The 12,175-nt window shown below is 21.4% G+C and overlaps 1 protein-coding gene across 3 annotated transcripts in view; it reads right to left on the bottom strand.

Moving 5' to 3' along the window:
- The window catches only part of LOC127288647 (nuclear receptor subfamily 2 group C member 1-A), a 17,422-nt gene extending 5,866 nt beyond the window's left edge, over positions 1 to 11,556 (bottom strand). For 2 of the 3 annotated variants that reach the window (XM_051316242.1, XM_051316240.1), the window contains exons 1-4: positions 11,333 to 11,556; positions 746 to 871; positions 556 to 663; positions 150 to 305 (exon numbers count right to left, since the gene is read on the bottom strand). In XM_051316242.1, coding sequence (XP_051172199.1) covers positions 150 to 305; positions 556 to 663; positions 746 to 871; positions 11,333 to 11,386 — 444 coding nt within the window. In that variant the 5' untranslated portion in view covers positions 11,387 to 11,556. Of the gene's footprint in view, positions 1 to 149; positions 306 to 555; positions 664 to 745; positions 872 to 7,082; positions 7,401 to 11,332 lie in introns of those variants that run through there. The other variant, XM_051316243.1, reaches the window with a different exon arrangement.
- Between the last annotated feature and the right edge of the window lie 619 nt (positions 11,557 to 12,175).

Genomic DNA, 12,175 nt, shown 5'->3' on the forward strand with positions numbered 1-12,175 from the left:
TCGTTAAAAGTTACTTTAAAAATGTACTTTCTCTTGACACAGTAGTGAATTGTTTTTTTTTCTCTTCTTACAAATTACAATTTTGAAAAATTTTTTTTGAAAATCTCTTTCAAAAAAATTTTTAATTACAAAATAATTATTTTTTTTACCTCCACATCTGAGTTACTCAGGTGTTCAATACCAGAATGTAAATGTACCATTCCAGGATGATGACTCATATTACGAAATTCTCTTCCCATTTTGTGATCTGATTTGTCATCATGTAAACTGTCCATATGATTGCTTTGATCTCTCTCCAAATCGCGCTGAAAATATTATTATTTTTTTAAAAACAAAAAACAATCTATAAATTAGTTAATTTAATTAAATTATTACTATTTCTGTCGAGAAAAATGATCCAATTTCTTTTTTTAATTTTTGACTATTTTTCTCATAGTAAATTATTTTTATTAATTAACAAAATATAAAAAAAAATTTATTTAATATTTAATTAAGAGAATAACAAAATATTCTATTTATTTAATATTAAATAAATAAATATAAATTCTCATTTACCATGGCTGGATGATGTGCTAAGTTACAAAAATCTCTTTCCATTTTGTGCTCAAGTTTTTCATCGCATAAATTTTCAACTTGATCATCATGATCAGTTTCCATATCCCTCTGGAAAAAAAATAATAATTATTATTTTTGAATTATTTTTTATCAATAAAAATTTTAATCAATTTTTTTTCTCAATAATTACATCTGTATCGGCATCTCTCGAATGATCCGCACTCATGTGATGTGATAATCCCCGAAAATCCATTCCAATTTTATGTTCCTCGTTTTCGTGATCACGTTGCTCTCTATGATCTCTGTCCATTTCTCTCTGCAAAAAAAGAAAAAAAAAACAAAATTTCTATGAATTCTATTAAGTGAAATTAATCATCATAATAATACTTAATTACTTCATCAAAGTGAACAGTGTTCACAGGCTATTAAATTTCCTTGCAAAAGGATTTTAATTTCAATCAATTTTTTCCCATCTTTTATGTAAATATAAAATGTAAATGCTTGCAGGCTATTATATACATTTAATACTTTTTTATATTTAATTCAATTCGTATTATTAAGGTTATATATTATTATAATTATTAAAATTATTATATTATTATAATGATAATAATGATAATAATGATAATAAATAATAATAATAAATAAATAAAAATAATATTAAAAAATAATAGTGATAATAAAAATTATAATAATAATTATTATATTTGCTTTTTAATAATTTGAACAATAATTATAATTATTATTAAATTAATTATTAATAAATGTGATAATTTAACAAAAATATTATTGTAAAAATAAAACAATAATTTGAGTATGAAATTCATATATTATAATATTTAGTAAATTAATATCATTGTTGATATTAAAAATCGCGTTCATATTAATTTCATTTGAATATTCAAGGTCCTTGTACTTTGACATATGAAACTATCTAAATTCTACAGTCTCTCATGCATATGTCCCGACACAGCATCTAATTATAACAACGCGAAAAATTGCTGACGCAGAAACAAAATATATAATACATCCTTAAAGTTTAAGATCGCTTCTTTATATATAATATTCTTCGCGGTTTTTTTTTTAATATATTTAAAACCTCGCAGTTATATATAAAATTTTTTTGAAAATAATTTTTCACAATAAAATATTGTTGAAGATAAAAAAATAATTTAATAAAAAAAAATAGGAATTATATTTACAGTATTAATTAATTAATCAAATTTGCATTATTGTTATTATTATTATTATTATTATATAATTATTTAATATTAATTATTAATATTTAATTATCATTTATCTTAATTAACAGTTCAATTTAATTTTTTTTCTACATTATAAAATTCAGAATTTCTTTTTTTTTTATTCTATTTTATCGACCTTGATTATATATAGTTAAAAATTAAAATGATATAAGAAAATTATTTTATCAGACAGGTGTCTTAACATCCTGGTCTGGAAAATATTTGACCTTGAAATTTGCACCATAGCCTCTTAGTTAATATGACCCAAGTCATTTGATCAGGTCAATTTACTTCACTCATAATTATTAACGGTATGCAACTGCATCTCCTGGAAGTGAATATATATATTCTCGAGAATAACATTACAATCTTCGTCGTTTATATAGCCTTGATATTAAAATTATTGATTCGCACGAGTCAAAAGAAATGAAAAAAAAAATTAACATTTTATAGATATAATAGAATTAAATTTTTAATTGAAAAAAAAAATTATTATAATTAATTAAAATTTCATAATTAATTACATAATTAAATAATTATTATAATTTTATCAAATAAATAATTGTTATTAGAAACAAATAAAATTTAATTAATAAAAATTTTTTGGTTCGAGGAAATATTTATTTGATAATAGTCAAGGAATCAAATTAGTAAAATTTAATTATTTTTTTTTCATACACCTAGAGAAATATTTTATTTGTATTTATTTCAGATAAATAAAATTTAATTAAATCAAATAAAATAGATAAAAAAGAAAATAATAATTAAACAATAAATAAATAGTAAATAAATAATAATAAATGTATAATAAATAAATAATAATACCTAAATAAAATTTATTTGAAACAAATAAATATTTATTTGGCTTTTTAGACAAATATATCATTTCTCTGTGAGTATATAAATTAATTATGTACGTATAACGTTAATTGTATTAATAAATAATGTTAATTTTTATTAATAAATAATATGAAATTTATTAATGAATGTTTATTATATACAATTATTATAAAAATAATTAATAATATACAATTATTAATAAAATTCAAAAAATTATTTACTGATCAATTAATAATTAACGGGAATTTATCTGTTAATTACTTACAATTTATTATATACATATAAAAAAATTTATTTAATTCAAATAATCGTTTTATTATCAAATAAATATGTATTTGTATTATAGAATGATTATTTGAATAAATAATTATTAATTATTTATTTAATTTTATTTATTCAATAAATTGTATTTGTTCAAATACAGTTTATTAAATTCAATTATTTGTGTTTCAAAAATTATTAGTTGAACTAAATATTTGATAATAGTCAAGTAACCAATTTGAATAAAGTAATTTTTTTTTCTTAAAATAAATAAAAAAAAAATTAATAGAAAGAGAGAGAAATATAAAATGGAATCCTTCTAAGATCTCAAAGAGATTAGGCCAATCTTTGCACAGGTTTCAATGCACCTGAAGTATGCAGACTTAGGCGAAGGCGAAGGTATGTTGCAAGAACTAAAACTAGAGCATTTGCTCTCTTGTCGCATTCTCCTTCTTATATATTCCCTTCCTTTCGAGAGCGCGTTTTGAAAGAGGTGAAAGAGATGGCCCCAAGACCTCCTGATTCTTTATGGGTTGATGACTCTTCAACACCCAAAGAAAAGCTTCTTTATATAATTCCATAAAGAAAAATAAATCTTTCTCAATATTTATTTTTTTATTATCTTTTTTGTTTCGTAAAATATATATGTATAATATATTTTGCACGTGTCAACAGATGTCAATTTTTTTTTTTGAAAATTTATTTCCGTTTAGAATTTTATTCTTTTATTCTCGTTTCTTCAAATATAATTTTATTATATTATTATACACTGGAAAAAAAATTTATTTGACTCTACTAATTCCTTTACTATTATCAAATAAATATTTCCTTGAAACAAATAATTTTTATTAATTAAATTTTATGTTTCTAATACTGAAATTATTTACTAAGAAACAAATTTTGTTGAAACAAGCAAATTTTTTTCGAATTAACTAAAAATAAAAAATTGTATATTTGGTTCAAACAAAATTTTTTTCTGAGTATTGGTTTAAGTACAGTTTAATTGATTCAAATAAAAATTATTTGATACAAATAAATAATTCTTTTTGATAACAAATATTTTTTTTTAAATAAATAATTATTTTTGATACAAACGAATATTTGTTTAGAAAAAATATTTGTTCGATACAAATATTATTCATTTAAAATATTTAATTTAGAAATAAATATTTTCTTGAATACAGATAAATATTTATTTGTCACAAACAAATATTTATTTATAATCAAGTAACCAATTATTTGAATCAAATAAATTTTTTTTTTTTCATTAAAAAAAATAGAATTCTAATTTTTGATTTTTCTAATGGAAAATAATTTTTAAAATTGAAAAAAATATTTGAAATAATTTTTTGGATTTGGTGTTTGTAAATTTTTTTTTTCTCTCATCATAAAAATAAAAGTATATAAATTGCACGTGGCATGTGTGAATGGAACCCTGACCAATAATCACGATCTTGAATTTTAGATGCTTCTCTCATTCACGCAACATCATATAATGCTTTTGTTGCTAAGGCAATTTAGAAAGGAAATTATTTTGCAGAAAATCAGCATTGTGTATATATATATATAAAAACAGTTCCGTTTTCAAGGATAAAATTTTACTTGAATGTTAAAAATTTAATAATTTAAAAAAAAAATTGCAACAGTTGAAAAATATACCATTTTTTTGTTTTGAAAATTGTTTCCTTACAATATTTTGAGATTTATATAATAGAGATTAGAAATTCTTTTGTTTTTTTTTCGTCCTAATGATGATGATTTTAGAAAATTATTTCTGAGACTAAAAATATGACTCGGGGTTTTAAAATTTGAAAATTGAAATTTTAAAGGTAAAAGGTCATTTTGAAAATGTACTTTGAGAAAAAATTTTTAAAAGTACATTATGAAAATTGCTAAAATAATTTTAAGTTCGAATATAATCTTAAAGGGAAATCTTTATATTTATTGCTGGTGGAGGTTAAAGGCCATAAATAAAATGAAAATATTTCGAAATTTATAGATACATATAGACAATATATAGATAAAGTTTTATGAAATAAAGATAAAACGTTATATGAAAAACACTATATAAATAACTTGAGGTAGATTATAGATAATTGTAATCTTGATAGAAAATCACAATTCATCTATTTTGAAAAATTAATTTCTTTAACTCTCTAAAGAATTAGTAAAAAAATTGTAACTAATTTGAATTAGTGACTCATTTTTTGCTTTTGAATTTGTAAAAATTTAACTAATTAAAAGAAATTAAACTAAAAATTTTTAGTAAAAATTTTAGTAAAATCGAATTAGTATTTCACTAATTCAAAAACAAAAAGTAAAACACTAATTCAAATTGAAAATAATTAAATTAATATTAATTGGAGATAATTTTTTTTTAAAAATTCAGATTTAGAATTAAAAAAAAATATATATAGAAAATTTTTAGATTTCTAATGTTAAATGTTTTTTTTTAATTCTATTTTTATTAAATATTTAAATCGTTAAACAAGATCAAATTCAATTAATCATTTGTCAAAAGAAGATTTACTTGAATATAAAAAAAAGAAAAAAAAAACTAAAATGTTTTTTTATAAAATCATTTCCTTCTTATTGTTTAAATTTAGAGAGACACGCGCCTCGTTGTTTTTTTTTAAACACAATATCAAACACTCTAAAAATAAAATGTATTCCAAAATTTTAAACAAAAGAGCCAAGCGTTTATTATTAAACGTGATTAATTCGGAAAAGACTTCGTTTATAATTTATAAATTCAGAGAAAAGTTTTGTTTCAACTAAATATTTCATTTTTTTTTTGTATTAACATAATTTTTTATTATTTTAAACAAAATTTGTTTAAGTAAAAAAATAATTCACTTTTTTAATAAAAAAATTAATATCTAAATAATTTTTTAATAATTTAATTATAATAATAATAATAAAGTTATTAAAAATTTATTTATTAATTTTTTTATTAAACATGAATTATTTTTTTATTCAAACAAATTTTTTTTGAATAAAAAAAGAATACATTTTTAATAATTTAATTAATAATAATAATAATATTAATAATAATAATAAAATTTTGTTTGATTCAATAAATATTAATTTGATCTAAATAAACGTTTGGTTTATTTTAATAAATTAATTATATATTTAATAAAAAATTACGTTGATAAAATTTTAGAATAAACTGTAAGAAAAATTCTTTTCTATAATTGTAGTTTTTTATTTTTTTATTATTTTTTTTTTTTTTTGAAAAATTATGTTAAGGTCTTCTTTTACTAACTGCTGTAAGTGGCAATTAAAATCATTTTCTTTCTGAATTATTCATTTCCACATTTTTCTTTTTTAACTGCCGAATACAAAAATTCATGCAAATTAGCAAAAAAAAAAAAAAATAAATAAATAAATAAAAAAAATGCACTTGGAAAAAATTTGGAACAACTATAAATTTTGGTTGAATCAACAAAAAATTTGACTCCAATTCTTTTTTCGAAAAATTCATTTAAAATAAATCAAACGTTTATTTAGATCAAACAAATATTGTTTGAAATAAGCAAATTTAGTTTGTATCAAACAAATATTGTTTGAAATAAGCAAATTTAGTTTGAATCAAACAAATATTTGAAATAAAAAAAAAATTGTATTCATACAAAAAACTGGATATATTTGGTCCAAATAAAATTTTCCCCTGACATAATTTATATTATATAAATCAGAATTTTTGAAATAAATTTTCCGCGAACTCTTATTTTGGAGAACAGATGTTTTGCTAAAATTTTGTTTGATAAGAATATTTTTTTTTTTTTTTTTTCGGAAACGAGAACAATAATATTACACACACCAATTGAGAAATAGGGTTAAAACACAGAAACTAAGTCGAGTTTTGTTGCGAGAGAAGAAAGCGTTGATGAGATTCGTGGCCGTCACTATGGGGATCCGAACCGTTCACCAGCGGCCGTACCTAACCACGAAAGGTCACTTCGAGTTGAAAGTGTATCCAAGTGTATCGAAGTGGCCATTACGTGCTACATTTTCGATCACACACACAACTCTTTCACAAGAGGCTTAAAACACAAAAAAAAACGAAAAAAAAAACAATTTGAAAAAATAGAATCACAATATTCTCTCAAAGAGAAGGAAATCTAAACTTTTTTTTTCCGCGAAGAATTTTTTCTTTCATTCCCCTCAATACGCTACCTGTTGTTACTGGTTCGCTCATATCAGCGTTGCGTGTCGACGTTCGGGTCACGCACGTTCTTTGGAATAAGAAAACGTTGGTTTGCAAATATTTTACACACACACACAGTCACAGAGTTTATTTTCAAATAATAATAATAATAATCGGAGAAAAAATAGTATTGAGATTAAAAAAAAAAAAAATTTTAATTCGTGGCGCGAAAAAATAACTTTTGCGAATATGGAAACAACAAAACGAGGATATGTCGACACCGTGTCGTTACAGTTCGAAATGCCGGAGCTTAAAGCCTGTGCAACCTTGCGCAGGTGAACGCAGGCAGACACACCACACAGACAAGTAGCCAGGCCGTTCTCTATAACGCTGTGGCAGGTTGGCAGGTCAGGCTATCTCTTGTTGCTCCATGATACGCGAGACCAGGTGCGTTTCATCCGGTCTCTCTTTCTCTCTCTCTCTCTTTTTTTCTCAGGTATATACTTGATGATTATGTCACGAATCACGATATACACAATTTTATCTTCTTTATGCAATTTTTTGACAAATTAAATGCATTCCTGATGATGATCATCATTTTTCTTCTTCTTTTTCTCATCATCTATACGGTAAGATGGGAGTGGCTCCTTGATCATTAAAAAATAGACCGCTTGCCTTGAATCTTCACTCTGTTAAGTAACGGAGATGATAAGGACATGCAAAATTTTTATCTTCCTTATTTTTTTTCGAAATCCTCATCGTCGTCCTTTTTTTCTATACTAAAAAAAAGAAAACCGATAATCGGTTACTTGATTATTAGCAGATAAATATTTATTTGTATCAAACAATTTTTTTTTTGGTGTCAAAAATAATTTTTAATTGAATTAAATAATTTTTATTTCCATCAAATAATTTTTATTTTTATCAAATAATTTTTAATTGTGTCAAATAATTTTTATTTATATCAAATAATCTGTATTTGAAACAAATAAAAAAAAAATTGACTCAATATTTATTTCATAAAAATAAATATTTATTTGACAATAATCAAGTAACTGATTATTTGAATCAAATAAAATTTTTCAGTGTATTTTCTTCAAAATAGGCGGAATTTTCATTTTTTTACGAAAAAAAAAAAAATATTTGTTCTCCACGTCTGTTTTTCTAAATTAGGCGAAATTAATTTTTCAAATATAATACATTTTTTATTTGTTTCAAAACAAATATTTAATTATTAAGCTCGAAGATAAATAATTATATCAAATAAATTATTTGAGTAAACAAAATTTATGAATGTAACAATTATATTTTCATTTAGCCTATATATAATGAGACTAAATTATAATTTGTTTAATGAATTATAACTTAATTTAAATAATTAATTAAAGAAAATTCAGTTAAATGCAAATTAGTTAAGTTAAATAAAAATTCGTTCAAAAAAATAATAAAATTCTGATATGAAATATAATAATTCGGTTAAATAAAAAATTAGACGAAAAGAAAATTCGGTTTAATGAAAATTTTTAATAAAATAATAAAAAGTAAATGAAAAATTAAAATATAAATTCGTTCAAATGAATAAAATTCTAGTATAAAATATAATAATTCGATTAAATAAAAATTTGGACAAAAAAATTTCATTAAATCCTAAAATTATGTTAAATATGCAAATTTGATTAAATAAAAATTCCTTCCAAAAAATAATATAATTTATAATAATAATAATAATAATAATATAATAACAATAATTAATAATAAAAATTCAGTTAAATAAAAATTGAGTCATAAAAAAATTTGGCTGAATGAAAATTTGATGAAATACAAAAATTAAATGAAAATTCGTTCAAAAGAATTAAATTCTAGAAAATATAATAATTCGATTAAATAAAAATTCGTTCCAAAAAATAATATAATTTATAATAATAATAATAATATTAATAATAATAATAATATAATAACAATAATTAATAATAAAAATTGAGTCAATAAAAAAATTTGGCTAAATGAAAATTTGATGAAATGCAAAAATTAAATGAAAATTCGTTCAAAAGAATTAAATTCTAGAAAATATAATAATTCGATTAAATAAAAATTTGGCCAAAAAAATTTTATTAAATCCTAAAATTATGTTAAATATGCAAATATGATTAAATAAAAATTCGTTCCAAAAAATAATATAATTTATAATAATAATAATAATAATAATAATAATATAATAACAATAATTAATAATAAAAATTCAGTTAAATAAAAATTGAGCCATAAAAAAATTTGGCTAAATGAAAATTTGATGAAATGCAAAAATTAAATGAAAATTCGTCCAAAAGAATTAAATTCTAGAAAATATAATTAATTCGGTTAAATAAAAAATTGGGCCAAAAAAAAATTCGACTCAATACAAATTTTAATAGTGCTAAAATTCTGTTAAATGAAAAAATTAAATAAAAATTCGTTCAAAAGAATATAAAATTCAAGTATAAAAAATGGTCCGATTTTTATTTTAACTGAATTATTATTCGGTTAAATAAAAATTGAACCATAAGAAAAATTCTTCAAATATAATTCGATTAAATCGAATAAATAAAATGAATTAAATAAAAATTTGAATCAATAGCAAAATTTGGTTAAATGCAAAATTATAGTTAAATTCAAAATTGGATAAAAACAAAATTTGGTTAAATCAAAATTTGTTTAAATGAAAATTCAATTTAATTTTGTTAAATTAAAATTTGTTAGTATATAAATTTTTTTTATTTATTTTTTTTTTAAATAAAATTCTTGAAACAATATTCGAGACGTGGTTATATAGCAGGCATTTTAACTGATAAAAAAACAATACCCTGAATATTATCAGTATGATTCGATAAATAGAGGTAATATTAAGCACGTTTGCATGAATAAGAGGCTGATAATGACTAAAAGGTTACAAGCAAAGTAATTCCTCGCGTTTAAATATTTTCAACTTTGTATTCCATAAATCATATCATTATTATTAATTATGTATAATTTACTTGAATTTTCATTTTTCAATCATTTGCATAATGAATCATTCAAAGATCTTTGTATCAAAGGTAATTTTTTTTTAAGAATTAAAAACACTTTTTTTGAATTCAAAAATTCTTTTTAAAAATCCTTTAAAAAGAATTCTTTAATTAAAAAAGAAAAAACAATTAATTTAAAATCGTTTAAATTAGAAAGAAAATTTTTGTTGTTATTTAAAAACAGAAAAAACCCTTAAATGCATAATTACAATTTTTTTTTCAATTTTTACGGACGCAATTTTTAGAAAGTTTAGGATTAAAAATTTTTTTTCTTCGTTCTCTATATAACTGAACAAAAACGAATCTGTTGAGAAATATATTATTTGAAACAAGTCAAAGAGGCCACAAAAGCTGGCTCACCGGATTGTAACCTTTTAAAACGGTCATTTCTAAATCTCTTGGGGAAATACTGACACGCACACTGATGAAAAATAGTGTTGATTTACAGGAATTTGTGTCTGTAGTTGATTTCTACAGGTAAAGGTCGTTTGAGGATTCGAAGGTTATCCTTGTCCACTTGTGCCTCTCGTTCAGTGCATTTACTCACACAGGTGACACATAATCTCGACTAAAACGCAAATAACTTTATAAAGTTTTTTTTTTTGTTTGTTTTTTTAAACTTGACAATTTTTATTTTCCATTGAAAAATGAAATAATAAAATGATCACTGTTTCTGAAATACGAAAAAATTTAAACACAAAACACTAAATTAATTAAAATAACAAAAATTTTCAACATATTGAAAAATTTAAAAATAAAATATTCGTAAAAAAATTTACTGTAAAAATGTAAATTACTTTTGTTTATGAAACGTGTTAGAAACGTCAAATTTGACACTTGTATATATTTTCTTTCAAATTGTCAAACAAAAACAAATTTAAAAAATTAAATTGATTTTAAATTCAACTTGCAAAAAAAAAAAAAAACGACAGTACATTGTATTTTATTTTCATAAAGATCCAAATTTATACGATCGATTTTACCATTGTAAACATCAAAAAGAGGTTATTGCGCAAAAAATAACAACAACAAAATAAATCTAAAAATTAAAAAAAAAAAAATAATTCCAGTTTTATAACGAACAAAGTTGAAATCGGGGCGTGCACACACGAGTGGGCGAACCTTGGCCCCAAGTCTTGAGTTACGAAAGCCTTCTTGTTGAACGCGTAAAACTCGCGATAGAAGAAAATGAACTTTCAAGATGTTGAGAATGATGTTAATCTATTTATTGACCTTACCTTGATATTTAGAAGCGATGACTGATCTGGCCATGCCTCATTTGGACAGTTCATAGTTGCTACCAACCAGCCTCCTCCTCTTCTTCCTCTTCAATCATCTGCGGGTTAGAGTTCATAACCTCTTCTCGCAACCTTTATTTTACCTTTCCTTTACCCTTTTTTCTTTTTTATCTCGCAATTTTTTGTCTCACTCTAGCTTCATGTCTTTGCCACTGACTGAAACATTCAATCAGACAGAGAAAGAGAGAGCGAAAAATTTTTTGAATAGGAATACGAATTCAGCGCCAAATTGTCAGGGAATGTGAACTAATCGCTGCGAAAATGGCGGTTAATTTCAAAATTAAATCATTTAAATTTTAATTAATATAAAATTTTAATTCAAAATTTACAATTTATTTTACACGCATGATCTAGTTTTTTAGAAATTAATATTCAAAACAAATAAAAAAAAGCTTTCTATCGATGGCGGTTAATTTAAAAATCAAATCTCATTTAGAAAATTAATTATTAATTATTATTATTATTATTAATTATTTATTTGTAATGTCAATTTAAATTTAAAATATTACTACACTATTTATTTGATCTCTAGTTATTAAAATTAGAAATTAATATTCAAAACAAATTAAAAAAGCTTTCTATCGATAGCGGTTAATTTAAAAATCAAAACTCATTTAGAAAATTAATTATTAATTATTATTATTGTTATTTATTATTATTATTAATTATTTATTTATTTGTAATGTCAATTTAAATTTAAAATATTACTACACTATTTATTTGATCTTTAGTTATTAAAATTAGAAATTAATATTCAAAACAAATAAAAAAAAAAAACTTCTC

Source organism: Leptopilina boulardi, unplaced genomic scaffold (genome assembly GCF_019393585.1).
Source record: "Leptopilina boulardi isolate dan_hultmark-lab unplaced genomic scaffold, ZJU_Lbou_2.1 LbouV2_392, whole genome shotgun sequence".
NCBI lineage: Eukaryota > Metazoa > Arthropoda > Insecta > Hymenoptera > Figitidae > Leptopilina > Leptopilina boulardi.